A 19,554-nucleotide genomic window follows, 5' to 3' on the forward strand; every position below is an offset into this window, starting at 1 on the left:
AGGAAATATGCTACAGAAACACAGACAGCAGAGGCAGGTGACAGAATTATTTATTACTTTATTTATTAATTCAATTTATGTTGTAGATCTCTGAGGTACTTATGGTATTTTATACTTTCACTACAACATATTTCAGAGGGAAACACTGCACTTTTTAAAATTTATTGTAGATTTTATTCCACTACATTTATCAGGCAGCTGTAATTACTATATGCTTTTCAGAATCATATTTTAAACATATAATGCATAGTAATACAGAAAATGTCACCCCCAACAATAAATTCAATAGTTAGTATTCTCTCCACCACAGCCAGCTACAACATTACAATGTTAATGCATCCATAGTATTAATGTAATAAATTACGCTTTAAGAATGATAAAGGTCATTTTGCCTGCATAATGATTACTTTAGCATTTACTCTTTGAGGATATGTTTGCTGATAATGCTCTTGTATTTTTACTTGAAAAACATGTTCATGTAACAGTATTTTAACATTTTGGTTTTGTGACTTTTACTTTGAAAGAATCTGGTAGCAGGTAAAAATGACACAGCAATGCAAACTGAGATCATCTAAGTCATAAACACTGTATCACAATCTGCTGATAAAAGTTTATTTGTGATTCAAAAGTTTTCATAGACAGACTCAAATACACCTTCTTGCTGGTCTTGTGTGGATTGTGCCATCTGTGGGGGAAGTAGAACACAGGTCACTGTCTGCATGTTTCATTGTTTTCCACTGATAACAGAAAAAGTGACGGAGCACCTGAAGTGCACACTGACCGTTTCTTTGGGTTCTTTTATCTTGGGTTTAGCTTTGCTTTGGCCTGGCATCCTGTTAGCAGCCGAGAGATCCAGCACATCATAAATGGACCTGGGCCGAGTCTCTAGACTCTGAGAAGATTATACATGTGAAAAAAATTAAAATATGGATGCAGAGCATACAGGGAACAACAATGAAGTGGCACAATTTAATTCAAGTGAAATATATATGGATGAGTAGAAAGGTGCTTACAGCATAGAAAGAGTTGGACGAAGATGTTATTGCATTGACGTTGTCTTCCTCCGTTTCGCTCTCCTTCATTTTTTCTCTGTTCTGCTTTCGTTTTCTGACAGTGTCACCACCTTCAGTGATGGGTTCTTTCTAAACAACAAAAAAGGCGATTAAAAAAAAGTAAAACAACTGGATGAGGCACATGAGGGTTTTCCTCTGGAGTAGCAACTTCCTCTCTAGTTTTGTATCTTTTGACAGGACTCAGAGTTAACTAAATGCTTGAATGAAATGCTTTACACTTAATAATCTGGGTTTATAGCAGGAAAGACCTGCCTTTAGACTTGTGCTATAAAAACACTACAGTCACTGACAGGATGAGGCAACATTGAGTGTTTTTGAGTAACACAAAGTAGTTCCTGTCCTCCAGATAGGACACCAGACCAGACCAGTTTTCCAGTCTGACTACCTGTATTGTACAGTCAACCGTGTCAAAGGGAGGTTACTTAGTTGTTGGTATACAGCCTTTTCAGTGATCTTATTCAAAAAGTGTAGACTTGATAGGATTGTGATTGTGATTATTACAGGCTGATCTATATTAAGTAGAGGCTTGATGACAACTATCGAATTGTTGCAAATAATTATTATTTTTGGGTCGATCAACTAAATATAATTTGAATATTTAAAAGACTCAGTTTCATCTAGAGCATCAGAAACTAATCTACAACATGGCCTGTCAGTTTCATCATATCCCTCAGACTAAAGCAACATTCTTCCATTGCAACATGCATGTTTCTCAATGTCTGCCAAGCCATGAGCAGGGCTAAACTTACCCCACGTTCTCTGAAGACAATCACTGAGCCGACTACACTGACAACCAGCAGCAGGCCAGTAATGATGGCGACTATGTAGAATTGTGTGTAATCCTGTATTTCACTGTAGCCTTCTCCTGAAAAACATCCACCATGTAATGTCAGTCTGTGCAGGGATATTGCAGGACTTTTTGTATCTTTTGTATTTCAATAAAAACTGAATACACTGTCAGTTTCGGTATTAGTCTAATTATTAGACTAATGCTGACATTTTTTTTTTTGCAAAGAACGCAAAACTATTAAAGAGATAATAAAGATAAACATATATTTATGTTACACAAAATTATGTGTATTTTATTTCTTTTTTTAATTATACGTTTACTTTGTCTTGGAATATATACTATATTTTCTTCTTTCTGGGGGCTCTAACTATCCTTTAAATGAAATCATCAGTTGGTTGAGCTGCTCACAGTTCATGCCCTGTCACAATGAAGACCTATTTAAAACCAGCAAATTCCACAACATTGCCTCTTTAGGCATTACAGTGAGAAGCTAACTTGTTAGCAAACACTGTGTAAATAAGTGACCTAAAACCTTATTCAACAGTTTATGTGTCCTTATGCCAAACAGGTCCTGTGTTGACACCAAGCAGTTGGGAATGGAGCTGGGCTTTGAAGCTAATATATAAAAAATTACAACTTTGGGTCTGTCATGTGATGCCACTGAGCCCAAAAAGACTTTTTTTTTTTTCTTTTTGAGGTACAGTCAACTTCCCAGTATGAAAACTTAAAACAGCCCCTGGTAAAAACATTTTGTCCTAAAAGTTGTACATTTCACTAAAAGCCGAATCCAGAGGTATTTTCCTACTATCATACATGTATGCACTTTTGACAGATTTAGGGGTTAAAGGAAAGCTAGTGCGCTTGCCCTATGGGCCCTAAGGATGCAGAAGACCTGGGTAATTTCATACCCGGAATTAGAACTTTTTGGTTTTATTTGCCACTGAGCAACTTTCGTAAGAATGAACAGGGCCCCGCCTCCAATGCTGTATCCAGTTCTCTTTACACATCTTCAGCTGATACTTCCATAAATACGTCTTCTAAAGGCTGTACTTCCTTCCTTTCAATCAAGTGTTGCCCACAACGGTTCTAGGCAAATTTATCTTCAATTAATGTAAAAAAAAGTAACTTTTATACTTTTAATATTTTTCATACTATGCCACAGTGCTGCGAGACAGAAAATGACGAGGAGCAAACCTGCCCCACATCCAGTGGTTCTTCACTGTAAAGCAGCAAAAATGGTTGTGGACAGTTATTTACAGAGAGCTCACACCTTGTTATCACCTCAAAGTTAAAGATCTCATACAAAGACAGAACTGAAGAAATGTATTAAAGGTCCAGTTTGTAGGATTTAGCGGGATATATTGGCAGACATCGAAATAATAACTATGTTTCCTTTAATGTAGAATCGTCTAAAAATAAGAATCATGGTGTTTTCGTTGTCTTAGAATGAGACGTTTATATCTACAGAGGGAGCGGGTCCTCTTCTTTGGAGATCACCATGTTGCTCCACCATGTTTCCACAGTAGCGCAGAATGGACAAACCACTGGTTTTAGATAGGGCTCTTTGCATTTTTGAGTCAGTCACCATGGTTAGAAGCCCCTCCTTGACAAGCAGCATTGGAAAAACGCTGATTTTTTTTTAATGTGAAACTGCTTTAATCAGTGTTTTTACCGGTTTAATACCACTAAATCCCCCTAAATCTGACACAGTGGACCTTTAAATCTGGTAACTGCTTCGTTACTACCTTAAAAATCTATTTCAGTTCCATCTTTGAGTCACATTAATATCTTTTCATACTCACTTCTCACTCGAAGAAACCAGTACACGTTCTCAGTACCATATCTGCAGCTGTATTCTCCTGAAAGGCTCAGATTTTTTGGCTCCAAAATCAGGTTGAGATTTTGTGGCTGGTCAGATTCATGGATTTCACACCTGTATATCTCGTTGCCTTTAGGATCAGAGCACATCAGCACATCTGAGGTGTGGTTCGCTGGTATCTTCAACTCACAGCTAATGTTGAGATGTTCGCCCACAAAGGCCACAAAGACTCGGCCCTTCAGGCTGAGTTCTGTGAGGGGACACAACATAGAGGTTAATATTAGAGCTAGAGTGATTAGTTAATTAATCAGTCAGTCATTTATTAAGCAAAAACATCAAACATTCTCTGGTTCCAGCTTCCCAAATGTTCTCAAGTCTGTTTTTCTCTCTTTTATATCATTTTAAAATACGTCTTTTGGGTTTTGGTGCGACAAAAGAAAAATATTTAACACTTAACCTTGAGTTTTGGGAAACCTTGACACATTCTCCACTATTTTTGGAAATTTATAGATGTAAAGAATACATAATATAAACAATAATAACATAACAAAACAATACATTGGTAATGGAAATAATAACTAGTTGTCTTTGGCTAAAAAAACTAAATCAAAGAGGTACATTAGTTTTTGTCACCCTTTCAAGTACAGTGTCAAAATATAGTCTGAGAGGTTTACCTGTTGCGCCTGATCCAGAGCATAAAGAGGGGAAGACAAAGACAGATATCCAGGTGGAGATTAACGAAAGATGCCAAACTTGTTGCGCTCCCATGTTGCGATCTTTGAGGTTTGTGCAAAGATGTTTCTATTTTAACCTTCTTTTTCGTTGAGGTTGTTCCACAAATCTATTCAGTGTTTCAGTTTGTCTTGGTACATAAACTGCAGTGTTGAGTTTCCTGTTTCTGGCTAAACCACTTCCTCAAAATGTTCTCTTTTTCTGGACACTGACTCACTGGGGACACTAAAGAGACCAGAGCACTAATGAAAAGAGCCATTACAACTTGATGCATGATATTTCACATTAAAGTCTGAGAGCACTGCACACCAAAAGGATATGGATAAGATAAGGATAAGCATAGAAATAATATTATACATTATTATGTTATTATGTATGTTATGTTATTCTAACTTGCTTGGTATTGTCTTAAGATTTCTACTTGCATTATTCTGTTACGTCAGCCTCTGGATGTGCAATGCTGGCTTTCCTCCACAGTGAGACGGTGTTGGAGAAATTACAAGTGTGAGCCGTGATCACACACCTCGTCATGTGTTTTTTTAAGAGACAGAAGAAGCGAAAGACTCAAGATTGGAGGGAGAAATACGGTGTGTGAGTGTGTGTGTGAGAATAAGGAGAGAGAGCGAAAGAGAGAGAGAGAAGCTGGAATTCAGCTGAAGGTGACAAACTGCCTGTTACTAATGTGAACCAGCTGCGGCTGATGTCAGTGACTTCTTCACTCTCTGTTGAATCACTTTCTGAGGCTGCCAGGAGAGGTGTGCAGATGCTGAAGTGCAGCGGTTATTATTGTCATTTAACCCCATTTGTTTGTCTGTTTTTCTTTCCTCTCTACACTTGACTCTTTCACCATTTTCTGTCTTGGCTGCATTAGCGGCCAACTCTGACCTCATCTCAGCCACAGCATGAAAACAGACACAGAAAGCTGGAATAACATCTGGATGCCAGTCAATAAAGAATAATTCATTCCATTTCATCTCACATCTCCTGCGCTCCTTATCTCCCCTCTTTCCTGAGCAGTAAAGTCTACAAATCCTTTACTTTATACAAACATTGGTGGATTAGCACTAAGGTTGAAAAAAGTACAACATAAAAGAACAGTCCTCCTGAATGCACACGCAGATTTTAACATATCTGATGTTTGAATCTGAGACAGGTAACACTGATTTTTTTAAACCACACTGACTGGAAAGACTGTCAGTGTTGCATATTGAATATTATTTGCTTTAAAACATTGTGGATGAAATGTTCAATATCCCCTGATGTTAAAAGTCTGGAATTAGGAACTTTACTTTAGTTCTCAGCTACAATTCTAAGAAACTTTACTGAAGTATTTCCATTTTCTGCTACTCTATGCTTCTACTCCACTACATCTCACAGGGAAATATTAAACTTTTGTTTACTAAATTATCTACTATAAAGTTATATTTTAAATTAAAAGTTAAATTGTATGTGTATATATGATTTGATATGATATAATAGGATATGAGTGTACAGATTAACATATGATTTGTACTGATTAAGATTCAACAGAAGTTTGTGATCGAGGGACTGGTGGTGGTGGCTGCTGACTGCTGAGGCCGATGAGGCTGATGAATCCGTAAGACTAGTTGGTGATGGGGAGGTGAAAAGTGCACAGGACAGCAGCAAGAAAGAACTATGGCAGAGAAAGAGCCTTATTTAAAATGAGGAACAGTAACGTGACTGAGATGGCAGACAGAGAAGTTGTGTTGCTGTGCTATTGTTTGATTGTAAATCAGCTGATGACTCAACTGACCTACCTGGATAATGACACCTAGAGATAGTGAGTGAGCAGGGTGAGAAAGAAACTGACAGCCTGAGAAAGAAAAGTACTGTCTTCCTGCCTGAGCTTTCGCCAGAGCCTCATTTGTTGCTGCCAATCAAAACATGAAAGTAGCAAGGGACTTTTATTTTATTTTGATGACCTGCTAGAACGCAGCTCATAGATGTAATAATGCCTCCAGTAAACAGGGTTGCAATCTGCTGTAAACCGAAGATGAGGCAACTGTGCACAACTGAAGGAGGAAGTATGCAACATTCCACAATAAACTGATGCAGAAAAGGCACAAACTGGTGCGTAAAAATTCACCACAGTGTAACAAAGCTTACACCCTTGCCCCAAAGTATATAAAGCAATTAAAAGTAGCGTCACCTCAGCCTCCTACAACTTTAGGCAAGGCAAGGTAAGGCAAATGTATTTATACAGCACAGGTAATACCAAAGTACTTTACAGATTAGTCAAGGCAAAGATCATTGTAGCCCAATCACAAAGCATGCCCCAAAGGGCTGTATAGATAGTAATTCCAATTCAATTTTAATTTTAATTTGATTATTAGGTCCAATATCACAAATCACTATTAGCCTTTAAGTCATTCTACAGCTAACAAATATTTCATCAGTGATTATTCTGCTTATTACTTTTCACTTTTTACTACTTTTCATTCTTCAAATGTCATTTTGTCCGTCCGAAAACTAGTTCAAAAACCAAAAATATTCATTTTACTGTGTTGTAGGAGCATGAAGAGAAGGTCATTCTTACATTTTGCTAGAAAAATATATCAGTGATTAAAAATGTATTTTCTGTTGATCAATCAATCGATGGAGTTCTACATTTAAGTTTAGCTTACTTGTTAATGCATCATCATACTTGAACACTCACAGATTATCCCTACTGACTGCTTTTACTTATGGTACTGTGAATACATTTTATTAATCCATGTCTATTTTTTTTTTTTTAACTTGAAAGTGAGTATTTTTACATGTGTTACAGTTATGGTACTTTTACTTGAACAACCATTCAGAATACTTCTAAAGTGTTGAAAATGAAAATCCTCAAACGTCCTTTCAGTGTGTATATGCTGTAGATTTTATTCTTATAATTTTTACTGATTTAATCAGCACTTTATTGCTGTAGCTGGTGGAAGCGGAGTACTTTATAAATGCTAGGGTAGAGCAATATATAAAAATGCATCAGTTTGTATGGGAATCTTAACCAGAATACCTACAGCTGTCAGATAAATGTGGTGAAGTGAAAGTGTTGAGGAGCAGGAAATAGTAACACGAAGTAAAGTAAAGAAAAACTTCTTGCTCTCCTAAACACAGTGAGTCGAGGGTAAATACTCTCAACTGCTTGGTCCTCAGATTTGAATAATTATCTTTCTGCATTCTTTAACCAGGCAGAATTTAAGAAATATGTCTCTGAGGTGTGTTGGGGCTGCGAGCTGCTTTTGTGGGGGTAAAGGCCAAACGGTGAGAAGCAGAGAGAGATGAAAAAGGGCTATAACTCAAGTTTCAAGCAGAAACTGGATCCTGCAGCAGAGTGAGATCGCAGCTTCGGACACATATACCTGTCTGTTCCACGGAGTGGTGAAGAGGAGGAGACTTAAATTATGAGAATTAACTGAAACACGAGGACGTTCTGCACATCTGGCAACAACTGGATGTCATAGTGTGTCAGAGAGAGAGAGAGTAGGAGTTGGGGCGTGTGTTGGAGTGTAAAGATACGACAGCTTTCCACGAATACGGAGTCTTTAAACTCAGCACTGGACCTGCCACACTCTCTTCCTAATTATATTACAGCTGCAAGGCAAGGGTGGAGAGAGCATCAGAGAAAGTAGGAGAGAGTGAGGGGGGAGAAGAAATAAGGAGAAAAGAGCGGGGCAGTGGCACAGAGTGGAGAGGCGAGAGAAGAATCTGGTATTCAAACTAGATCGGAGAAGGACTTCCTGCTGACAACTGAAGCATCATCATCATTTCAAAGTCGTGAGTATCGGCTCATTTGCTCTCTTTTTCCCGCCTGTGATGCTTCTACCACTGAACTGTTGGTCCGCAGAGATAAGACATGGAGTTATTTCATCACAAACAACTCTCATCATAGTGAAGGGACACTGGTTCATGGCTTGATTGTTTGATGTGTTTGTCCAGATGTGAAACAAGCTGTATCAGATTACAGTTCGGCTAATTTTCACTGTGCCTTTGATCAGCCTCCAAATTCATATTCCCTGAAAACATTTATAATACCTCAGCAATGAGTCATCGGCTTATTATTGTCCAGTGTGATTCACGGACTTTGTCATATGGATGCAATCCCGCTGTTTCTTTTTTCTCCTCTTTTCTGGGTCGCCTGCCTTCACCTCCTCTCTTGTTTTTCCTCTCGCACCTGGAGTCACAGGATTAGAGTAAAGATTTGAGAACTTCCTTTGTTTTGTCAGATTGGACTGCAGTCTTTAACTTCTCATAACATCTGTCACAGGACAAAAAGGCAGCTTTCTTCAGGCCTTTAACTAAAGTGAGTGGATTTTGAAAGGATTTTTTAAAGACTAGTGCACTTTTATAGATTTATGGATGCCTTTATAGTTCAAAGAACCTCACTACCTGCGCAGGGACAATCTCACAGTGGTAGAACAACCATTCAAAAGGGAAATAATACCACAGTGATGCATGTAAAAGTTACCTACAGAAGTAAGAGCAGCAAAATGTAGTTAAGTGTCAGCTGCACAGCTCTTTTATTTGAATTCAGATTGTGCATATTTAATACTTGATTTTTGCATCATGTGTTTTTTGTAATTTTCTCTTACCATGTTTTTTTTTATGCAGAGTAACACTAAAACTAATTTATTGTTTATGAAAACCTGGCAATAAACTGGATTCTGATTCTCAAACGTTTAAGTATGATAAAGATTGGCCTATTCCAGAGCGCTATCCTATTACATATTCACTAATGTGTTAACAATCGGCTGTTTTAATGTTGTAGTTGGGAAAACTGGAGAAAATCTATTCAGCCATAAAAATGCATGATATTACATAGACTGATTATTTTTATGACACATTTTGTGTGTAAAATCTTTATCTGCAGAGTAATTCTAGTTGTCAGACAGGCCTAAATATAGTAGAGTGTAAAGTATAAAGTAGCAGAGAATGGAAAAGTATAAGTATATCAAAACTGTAGTTAAGTAAATGTACTTACCTATGCGTTTTCCATTACTGGATACAGATGTGTGTGCACATCTGCTGACTCTTTCCTGGCTGGTGCTCATGGAACCTGTCTGTGTTTGATCACTTCTTTTATTTCTTTCGTTTGTGTTCGTTCCGTCTGCATTAAAAGGAAAAACAACTTTATCTGTTTATTTTTAACAGATGATACATACGTTTTGAGGTTTTCTCTCTCTCTTTTTTTTTTAAGAAAAAGGGGGGGAGTGTCTGTCTGCTCATTATGGCCCCTCCCTCTCTGTTGATGCTGCTGATGGTGGTTACCATGGCAACTGGGGCCCGTTCAGCCAGCGAGGAGAATGAACTGGATTATGGGTACTGGAACTATAGAGAGGGAGGTAAATCGCCATTTGATGTCTTAACGTTATAGAGACACGAGTCCTGATAATCACTGAGTGACAAAATGTTTGAAGCTGTGAATTCTGAAAAGAATTTCTTGGTGAACTGAATGAAAAGCAGAAATTTAAGAAACTCTACACAGATGAGATAAATATTTGGATCTTAAAGTGATTAGAACACATGTGCCTGTAAAATTCATGATTCATTCAGGCTGTTTTCTTTAAATCGAGGCCTGATGGTGGGATGTTTTGGTTTCAGCTGATAGTGTGAATGTAGCCTCAGTGCGCAGCGTCACCAGAGTTTTAGACGCCTGGGGAAAACGCATCTTCCGTGAGATCAAGACTTTACTGCACTCTCAGCCCAGCACACTGCTGCCTGACTATTCCAGGTACCTTTAACACCTCTATCACCCTCTAATGTGCTGTCTGAGCTGCCGAGTGATGTATTCTGCTCCATCACTTCTTTAAAGGTCCAGTGTGCAGGATTTAGGGGGAAATACTGATGGAAATAGAATATAATAAGTACATTATCTTTAGTTTATAATCACCTAAAAAACTTTCTACCGTGGCCCAGAACAGACAAACCAAACAATGCCTCTAGACAGATTTGCATTTTTTCATTGGCCACTGATTTTTTTCATGTGAAACTGCTTTATTCAGTATTCTTAAACTTTAAATCACTGGGTCCATTTGTTTTGGAGAGGAAAAGACCTCTGTGGAGGTTTTTACCAGGGGCTAAATTATCCACATGACCTGAACAATGAACACTTAAGGAATTCTTACTGGGAGATGTTTCACCAGGTTACAATCTGCAATTCTCACTGCTAGACGTCAGTAAATCTCCCTAAATCTCACACAGTGGAGCTTTAACTGGCACACCACGATCAACAGTCTGTCATATTTTACCAGTGGTACTGTAAGTGACATGCAGGGCTGAAACTACTTTTGACCATAACTGTACTGTAGACTTTGAGGGGAATTTTCAACATGTGTATTTGTCCCCCTCACCCCAACAAAAAACAGACACAGTATAAAATAATGGATGACATAGCCATGGTGACATCACCCATTGGTTTGAAGACACAAGTTTTTGGCCGTTGCCATCTTGGATTATTGGAACCACCCACCTCTGACCATAGACATATATACATAGACGCCGCATCGAGTGCCTGAGTGCGTCCTCGCCGGCCGCCATCTTGGATGGGTCTCGCTTCGCCTCCACAATGCATTCACTTCTATTGAGGAAGGAGCTGTATGCACAAGTAAAATAGAATAACTCACTGAATTTTCAACTGATTTTCACGCGGTTTGGTTTGTTACAAACAGCACACATGTAGTTATGATACAGGATGCTTTTGTACATTAAAAATGCGGGATTTCATGCTTTAATACTTTCTGCAGATAGCAACAGCATGTTATTTAGGTCACAACACAGTTATTTTATTCACCTCAACCCCAGAGTGCGATGGATATATACATATATATATATATACAGTACAGGCCAAAAGTTTGGACACACCTTCTCATTCAATGCGTTTTCTTTATTTTCATGACTATTTACATTGTAGATTCTCACTGAAGGCATCAAAACTATGAATGAACACATGTGGAGTTATGTACTTAACAAAAAAAGGTGAAATAACTGAAAACATGTTTTATATTCTAGTTTCTTCAAAATAGCCACCCTTTGCTCTGATTACTGCTTTGCACACTCTTGGCATTCTCTCCATGAGCTTCAAGAGGTAGTCACCTGAAATGGTTTCCACTTCACAGGTGTGCCTTATCAGGGTTAATTAGTGGAATTTCTTGCTTTATCAGTGGGGTTGGGACCATCAGTTGTGTTGTGCAGAAGTCAGGTTAATACACAGCCGACAGCCCTATTGGACAACTGTTAAAATTCATATTATGGCAAGAACCAATCAGCTAACTAAAGAAAAACGAGTGGCCATCATTACTTTAAGAAATGAAGGTCAGTCAGTCTGGAAAATTGCAAAAACGTTAAATGTGTCCCCAAGTGGAGTCGCAAAAACCATCAAGCGCTACAACCAAACTGGCACACATGAGGACCGACCCAGGAAAGGAAGACCAAGAGTCACCTCTGCTTCTGAGGATAAGTTCATCCGAGTCACCAGCCTCAGAAATCGCAAGTTAACAGCAGCTCAGATCAGAGACCAGATGAATGCCACACAGAGTTCTAGCAGCAGACCCATCTCTAGAACAACTGTTAAGAGGAGACTGCGCCAATCAGGCCTTCATGGTCAAATAGCTGCTAGGAAACCACTGCTAAGGAGAGGCAACAAGCAGAAGAGATTTGTTTGGGCCAAGAAACACAAGGAATGGACATTAGACCAGTGGAAATCTGTGCTTTGGTCTGATGAGTCCAAATTTGAGATCTTTGGTTCCAACCGCCGTGTCTTTGTGAGACGCAGAAAAGGTGAACGGATGGATTCCACATGCCTGGTTCCCACTGTGAAGCATGGAGGAGGAGGTGTGATGGTGTGGGGGTGTTTTGCTGGTGACACTGTTGGGGATTTATTCAAAATTGAAGGCACACTGAACCGGCATGGCTACCACAGCATCCTGCAGCGACATGCCATCCCATCCGGTTTGCGTTTAGTTGGACGATCATTTATTTTTTAACAGGCCAATGACCCCAAACACACCTCCAGGCTGTGTAAGGGCTATTTGACTTTTGGCCTGTACTGTATATATATATATATATATATACAGTACAGGCCAAAAGTTTGGACACACCTTCTCATTCAATGCGTTTTCTTTATTTTCATGACTATTTACATTGTAGATTCTCACTGAAGGCATCAAAACTATGAATGAACACATGTGGAGTTATGTACTTAACAAAAAAAGGTGAAATAACTGAAAACATGTTTTATATTCTAGTTTCTTCAAAATAGCCACCCTTTGCTCTGATTACTGCTTTGCACACTCTTGGCATTCTCTCCATGAGCTTCAAGAGGTAGTCACCTAAAATGGTTTTCCAACAGTCTTGAAGGAGTTCCCAGAGGTGTTTAGCACTTGTTGGCCCCTTTGCCTTCACTCTGCGGTCCAGCTCACCCCAAACCATCTCGATTGGGCTCAGGTCCGGTGACTGTGGAGGCCAGGTCATCTGCCGCAGCACTCCATCACTCTCCTTCTTGGTCAAATAGCCCTTACACAGCCTGGAGGTGTGTTTGGGGTCATTGTCCTGTTGAAAAATAAATGATCGTCCAACTAAACGCAAACCGGATGGGATGGCATGTCGCTGCAGGATGCTGTGGTAGCCATGCTGGTTCAGTGTGCCTTCAATTTTGAATAAATCCCCAACAGTGTCACCAGCAAAACACCCCCACACCATCACACCTCCTCCTCCATGCTTCACAGTGGGAACCAGGCATGTGGAATCCATCCGTTCACCTTTTCTGCGTCTCACAAAGACACGGCGGTTGGAACCAAAGATCTCAAATTTGGACTCATCAGACCAAAGCACAGATTTCCACTGGTCTAATGTCCATTCCTTGTGTTTCTTGGCCCAAACAAATCTCTTCTGCTTGTTGCCTCTCCTTAGCAGTGGTTTCCTAGCAGCTATTTGACCATGAAGGCCTGATTGGCACAGTCTCCTCTTAACAGTTGTTCTAGAGATGGGTCTGCTGCTAGAACTCTGTGTGGCATTCATCTGGTCTCTGATCTGAGCTGCTGTCAACTTGTGATTTCTGAGGCTGGTGACTCGGATGAACTTATCCTCAGAAGCAGAGGTGACTCTTGGTCTTCCTTTCCTGGGTCGGTCCTCATGTGTGCCAGTTTCGTTGTAGCGCTTGATGGTTTTTGCGACTCCACTTGGGGACACATTTAAAGTTTTTGCAATTTTCCGGACTGACTGACCTTCATTTCTTAAAGTAATGATGGCCATTCGTTTTTCTTTAGTTAGCTGATTGGTTCTTGCCATAATATGAATTTTAACAGTTGTCCAATAGGGCTGTCGGCTGTGTATTAATCTGACTTCTGCACAACACAACTGATGGTCCCAACCCCATTGATAAAGCAAGAAATTCCACTAATTAACCCTGATAAGGCACACCTGTGAAGTGGAAACCATTTCAGGTGACTACCTCTTGAAGCTCATGGAGAGAATGCCAAGAGTGTGCAAAGCAGTAATCAGAGCAAAGGGCGGCTATTTTGAAGAAACTAGAATATAAAACATGTTTTCAGTTATTTCACCTTTTTTTGTTAAGTACATAACTCCACATGTGTTCATTCATAGTTTTGATGCCTTCAGTGAGAATCTACAATGTAAATAGTCATGAAAATAAAGAAAATGCATTGAATGAGAAGGTGTGTCCAAACTTTTGGCCTGTACTGTATATATATATATATATATATATATATATATATATATATATATATATATATATATATATATATATATCTCCATCGTACTATATATATACTATATATATAGATAGATAGATAGATAGATATAGATATACACACACATACACACACACACACACACACATATATATATATATATATATATATATATATATATATATATATATATATAGGCTATACTGTATATACTGTATAAACACAATATATACAATACAAAACATAGTATAGCATATTAATAAATTTATTAATATATTTTAATAAAGAAAAAACTTGATTGTTGATTGAGTTTATTTCTCACACACACTCACTCTCTTTTATACCCACAGCCATCAGACTTAATAATTCTTTGTTAAATAGATGATCTTACAGACTTCTTTGAAATTTCCTTTGGGGATTAATAAAGTTCTTCTTATTCTTATTACACTGACTGCTGTGATCCCTCAAAAGTAGTAAAAAAACCATTTTCAATATTTACATAAACACTGAAATTAATTTTGGTATTGGTATTATAACTATGAAAATGGGACTGTGGTCAAGATAATTTGAAAAAAGATACAGAAGGATGAGAAGGATGGATATTTGCAGCACAGCTGGTGGAAAAGTGAATATGTGCACAAAGGTGCGCTATACATAACATGCTATACTATGTTTTGTATTGTGTATATTGTGTTTATACAGTATATAAATTATTATTATACAGTATATAAATACTGTGTATGTATATATATATATATATATATATACATATATACATATAGCCTATATATATGTGTGTGTGTGTGTGTGTGTGTGTATATATATATATATATATATATATATATATATATAATATATTATATATATATTATTTTATACAGTCTATGATATATATATATATCCCACTCTGGGGTTGAGGTGAAAAAAATAACTGTTGTGATCTAAATAACATGCTGTTGCTATCTGCAGAAAGTATTAAAGCATGAAATCCCGCATTTTTAATGTACGAAAGCATCCTGTATCATAACTACATGTGTGCCGTTTGTAACAAACCAACCCGCGTGAAAATCAGTTAAAAATTCAGTGAGTTATTCTATTTTACTTGTGCATACAGCTCCTTCCTCAATAGAAGTGAATGCACTGTGGAGGCGAAGCGAGACCCGTCCAAGATGGCGGCCGGCGAGGACGTCGGCTCTGATAGGCAGCGGCAGTCAATGCGGCGTCTATGTATATATGTCTATGCCTCTGACCATATTAAGACAAGTGATAACCCTTACGCTAGCTGCTAGCTTGGTTAGCACAGTGCATTTACAGCTACGTTTTTGTTAGCTAGCGAGAAACTGTAGCCTACTTACCAGAAAAGATGAACATTCGACTCCTAAGAGGGTCTTTAGTACAAGCAAATACCAACAAGACTTTTTAGGCAACCAAAAAGTTACAATAGACTTTCATGAACTGAAAACGCACTGAAACAGCAACAGCTTGTGTAACCAACATCATCACGGTGGTAGCGACTTGTCAATGGACGGCACCCACCTGTCACTCATAGCGGTCACGGCCACAATTATGCACAACTTCAAGCCTTTAGAACATTTGAACAGGTGAGTTATATAAAAATTCACTCACCGTCCAGCTGTCATATAAATGGGTGAAGTATTTATGGAGACCAAAACTGTCCTTTGTATCGGGCTGTAAACATGTTTATTTCTGCTGTAAGGTTGGACATATTAACATGGGGGTCTATAAGGATTGACTCGTTTCGGAAACAGTCTCTAGTGGCCGTTAGAGGAACTGCAGTTTTAGCACTTGTCTTGAGGCACACTCAAACACACACCCCTCAAGTTCCTTCATCTCAGACCTGCAGGTTATTGCTTGATAAACGCATGAGAGTAGCAGGGAATGTTCTCAGTATTTCAGTCAATTACATTTATATGAATTTAGTTCAAATATGCTATTTAATTCTCCCTCATGGGACAATTTGAGGCAAGATGCAAACATGGACACAATTTACTTACACTCATAAAAACACAAACTTTCATGACCTGAGGAGGAGTTTACAGTTACCAACAATTACACACAAATTACACATAATAGGTTGTTACTGGTTCATTCTAATCATTTTTATTTTATTTTTGGACTTAACATGTTTAGAATTAAACTGTAAATAAAAATGTTTGTCCATCAGGATTGTATTCCTGGCTGAAGAAGTCTTTGAACCTCAGCTTTTGTGTGAATTGGATCTCCACAAGATAAAAGTTCCTTCTTGACCCTGGAAACAGTACTTTGCAAAACATCATAAAGTACATCATCGTATCACATAGTCTAGCAGACATTTTACCATGTTATCATGAAATTTTAGCCTGTATTTTGAAATGTAAGCTTTAAAGGTAACAAGAACTCCATGAAATTGGTCTAAAAATTTGGACATTGACAACTGTGCAAACGCCCTCTGCTGATGAAGGTGATGTGATATGATCACATAAATGGACCATGTGGTGAGACAGTCCCAACTACAGAAGATATGACGGTTAAGCAAATGAAATAATAGAAGATTTCAAATTATTTTGTTTTTCAAAACTCCCTTGTAACGTCATTAACTCATTCTGCAGCCAGTCTAATGATATAAAGCGATATTAAAGAATATTATAGTGCATGAGGGTGCAGTTAGAGCACATGAGCACACTGTAAAGCAATAATTATTGTAAACAAGTTATAATCAGTTACCCTATCACAACATACTGCTCTTCCCAGCTGTAAAGATATTTATGTAATTTATAATATATATAGTCTTATATATTCTACAGTATGATGTGATCTGTGAAGCTGAGCCTCCTCTGTTTGTCCTGCAGGGTGCGCCCTCTATCCGAGTCCGTCAACGATCTGTTCAGAGAAGTCTCCCTGCTGCGCAGGCGCATCACCGAACTCTCTCATCGCCTAGCAACCCTGGAACCGTTCCTCCGTCACCACGGCTACCGGGAGGTGGAGGAGGGGGAGGCTCTGGCACCTTCAAGCCTGAGAGGAGAGGTGGCGAGCTTGGCCCGGTACACCCCGAGGACCTCGGCCAGGGCGAGCCCACCGAGGGGGAGCCGGGTGGTGAGGAGGAGACGGGTGAGGGTCCTGAACAACGGAGCAGGAGTGAAGCTGGTGCAGAGAGAGAGATAGATACAGTGATGGAGGGAGGCTGGTGTCGGTGTGTGACACACAGAGAGCTTCTGAATCTATCAGGCTTATATGATGTAAGAAATGCATTTTTATGTGTTAGGATTTCATTTTGATAAAATAACATAAAGACATATATGACAATGAAACACAGACACTGTTCTGTGAGATCAGAGATTATGATTATTGTTTGTATTAGCAGATAAATAAATCATATCTTTAATAAATACTTTTAATGATTATTAGCCTATTATTATTATTTTATTGTCCAGCTCTTAATGTCAGGTGAGTTCAGACACATTCAGAAACACAGACATCCTTCCAACACTATACATCTATATTATTATTACTATTATTAGCTATTTGTATAGCATCCTTTAAATGTGTATTTTTAAAGGTTTATTCTTGACATTGGAAACAGTGAGTGGCTCACTTTTTTACTTTTCATGTATTGGTACATAAACAAATGAGTATTCTGTGTTAATTTAAGTAATATTTAACTGCTGGAAAAAAACAATCACATGGCTGCACGAGACTTTGGTGAAAACTGGCTTCATCAAATTTTTATTATTATTATCTGGTCATTTGGGATAGTGGCCATGTTAAATAAAGAAAATATGTTGCAAGAATAAGCAGCAAAGAACGGGATGATTTTAAGAGAAGAGAAGAGAATATTCAGTAGTGCAGTGGTAGTTGATGAGGTGGGTGTACCTACTACGCAGATGGGTAGGTTATGGAGGAAGTGGGTTTACTCTACTATATATTCCAATGGCTTTTTGGCTGATAGGTGGGTATTCTAACAGTCAGAAAAGAGGTGGGTATACCTCGTTTACCCTCCACCACACCAAGTAGTATATATATTTTTTTCTCAATTTTATGGTAATGTTCTTATTAATATGATTATTTATTTTCATGTGTTATTAATTTACTAAATATTGACCACTAAGCTAAAGGCATGTATAGTGGACTCCAACTTAAAAGGGTTAATAACTTTTTTTTCGTGAAGTTTTTTTAACTGATGAGGACCCACTCAGCCCTATAAAACAGTTGCATATTCAAAAGTATATATATATTTAAAAAAGGCATTTACAGAGTTTGAAAGATGTGGCCATTTACCAGTAAAAGAGGAAGATATTGAACTGCATTGTGGGAAATGTAGGATCCAGTGTTTTTGAAGCTTCAATCACACCACCGAGTGTCAGGATATCTCTACTGCTTCATTTCTTTCTTTCCTTTTCTTTTTCAAATCTGATTCTTGTGAGTCCCCCAAACTCAGTGGAAGTCGAATATTAAATTGATAGAGGAGTCCTTTATAAACATATATTTAGAAAAATAAAAAACAAAACTGCAACCCCCCACCCCCAAATGTATTCTAGTTTTACACCAAAAACTTCCATGTGTCTTTTCAGTAGCATCTGTCACCACTGTGTTTTGTTTCTTTACACCTGCCTTACCTCCAGTCACACATGAAATGTACCTAAACTACACACAGTAACCGGAGGATGCCATGTTGTTACCACATGGTGTCAGTGCTCTCCTGCTGCCGTAACCACATGTGACATTACAACTGATTCATGGAAGCTTGATCTTTTGTTTTTTTGCTCAGCTGAAGTCAGGCACGGTCCTCATGGGCCCAGCAGGGGGTGCCTATTATCTGCTAACATAATTATACTGTTTGCATATGGTGATCTGCTATGTGTGTGTGTGTGTGCGTCTGTGTGTGTGTTGTGGGCACAGGCATCAAACTTTATGCCTTCATTAAAACTTTGCCAAGTGTTTCTACAGCAACCAGTTTCTCTCCTCTTCTTCTACAACTCCACTTGTCATCCACGCCACACTCTGCAGCGTGTTCCTTCTCTTTTCTCTCACTTTCTCTCTTTTCCAACCAGCGTCTGCACACTCGCCACTTGTCAGTTCCTCTTTTGTTTCCTTCTGCATGGGTTTCATCCCCTTTTTTTCTTCAAACTGTAATCTGTACATCAAGCACCCCTCCTCTTCTTCCTCCTCCTCCTACTCCTCCTTCTTCTTCTCTCCTCTCTACACTGCTATGTGTGGGTGTTAAGCTCAGGCTGTACTTTCCATTTTGGTATTGTATTGTCAATGCATTGTTGCATCCAATCCAGTTAAGATGCTGTGGGAATACTGTGTAAATCTCTCTCTCTCTCTCTCTCTCTCTCCCTCTCTCTCTCCCTGTCTCACTTTCTACACCCCCCCTCCCCATCCCTGGAAAAAGAGCCAGTTGCTAGGTAACAGTTAATTGTCAAGAAGTAG

At 38.6% G+C, this 19,554-nt stretch overlaps 2 protein-coding genes across 4 annotated transcripts; one reads left to right on the forward strand and one right to left on the reverse strand.

Moving 5' to 3' along the window:
- Positions 1-151: 151 nt before the first annotated feature.
- Positions 152-15,892, reverse strand: nfam1 (NFAT activating protein with ITAM motif 1). 3 transcript variants are annotated; one of them, XM_033624070.2, is made up of 7 exons: positions 15,751-15,892; positions 9,399-9,524; positions 3,666-3,932; positions 1,823-1,938; positions 1,014-1,142; positions 782-892; positions 152-685 (listed from the first exon to the last, which is right to left on the reverse strand). In XM_033624070.2, exons 2-7 carry the CDS (start codon positions 9,466-9,468, stop codon positions 623-625), a joined length of 756 nt encoding a protein of 251 aa, XP_033479961.2. In that variant the 5' UTR covers positions 9,469-9,524; positions 15,751-15,892; the 3' UTR covers positions 152-622. The 3 variants fall into 3 exon arrangements, with proteins under 3 accessions (XP_033479961.2, XP_033479959.2, XP_033479960.2); XM_033624068.2 differs by lacking the exon at positions 15,751-15,892 and adding an exon at positions 15,480-15,627; XM_033624069.2 differs by lacking the exons at positions 9,399-9,524; positions 15,751-15,892 and adding an exon at positions 4,357-4,648.
- Positions 7,824-17,525, forward strand: LOC117255315 (uncharacterized). Its single transcript, XM_033624071.2, has 4 exons — positions 7,824-8,194; positions 9,615-9,759; positions 10,019-10,148; positions 16,974-17,525. The coding sequence occupies exons 2-4, from the start codon at positions 9,645-9,647 to the stop codon at positions 17,284-17,286; spliced, it is 558 nt and encodes a 185-aa protein (XP_033479962.1). The 5' UTR covers positions 7,824-8,194; positions 9,615-9,644; the 3' UTR covers positions 17,287-17,525.
- The last annotated feature ends 2,029 nt before the right edge of the window (positions 17,526-19,554 follow it).

The sequence above is a fragment of the Epinephelus lanceolatus genome, chromosome 3 (genome assembly GCF_041903045.1).
Source record: "Epinephelus lanceolatus isolate andai-2023 chromosome 3, ASM4190304v1, whole genome shotgun sequence".
NCBI classification, from domain to species: Eukaryota; Metazoa; Chordata; class Actinopteri; order Perciformes; family Serranidae; genus Epinephelus; species Epinephelus lanceolatus.

What these genes read in the sequence shown, in the direction of transcription:
- LOC117255315 (XM_033624071.2), top strand. Translation starts at nt 9,645, where the DNA reads ATGGCCCCTCCCTCTCTGTTGATGCTGCTGATGGTGGTTACCATGGCA. An exon ending in CTGGAACTATAGAGAGGGAG is followed by an intron (nt 9,760 to 10,018) that starts GTAAATCGCCAT and finishes TTTTGGTTTCAG; the next exon opens with CTGATAGTGTGAATGTAGCC. An exon ending in CTGCTGCCTGACTATTCCAG is followed by an intron (nt 10,149 to 16,973) that starts GTACCTTTAACA and finishes TTTGTCCTGCAG; the next exon opens with GGTGCGCCCTCTATCCGAGT.
- nfam1 (XM_033624068.2), bottom strand. An exon ending in CTGGTTTCTTCGAGTGAGAA is followed by an intron (nt 1,939 to 3,665) that starts GTGAGTATGAAA and finishes GATGTTTTTCAG; the next exon opens with GAGAAGGCTACAGTGAAATA. An exon ending in TTGTCTTCAGAGAACGTGGG is followed by an intron (nt 1,143 to 1,822) that starts GTAAGTTTAGCC and finishes TTTGTTGTTTAG; the next exon opens with AAAGAACCCATCACTGAAGG.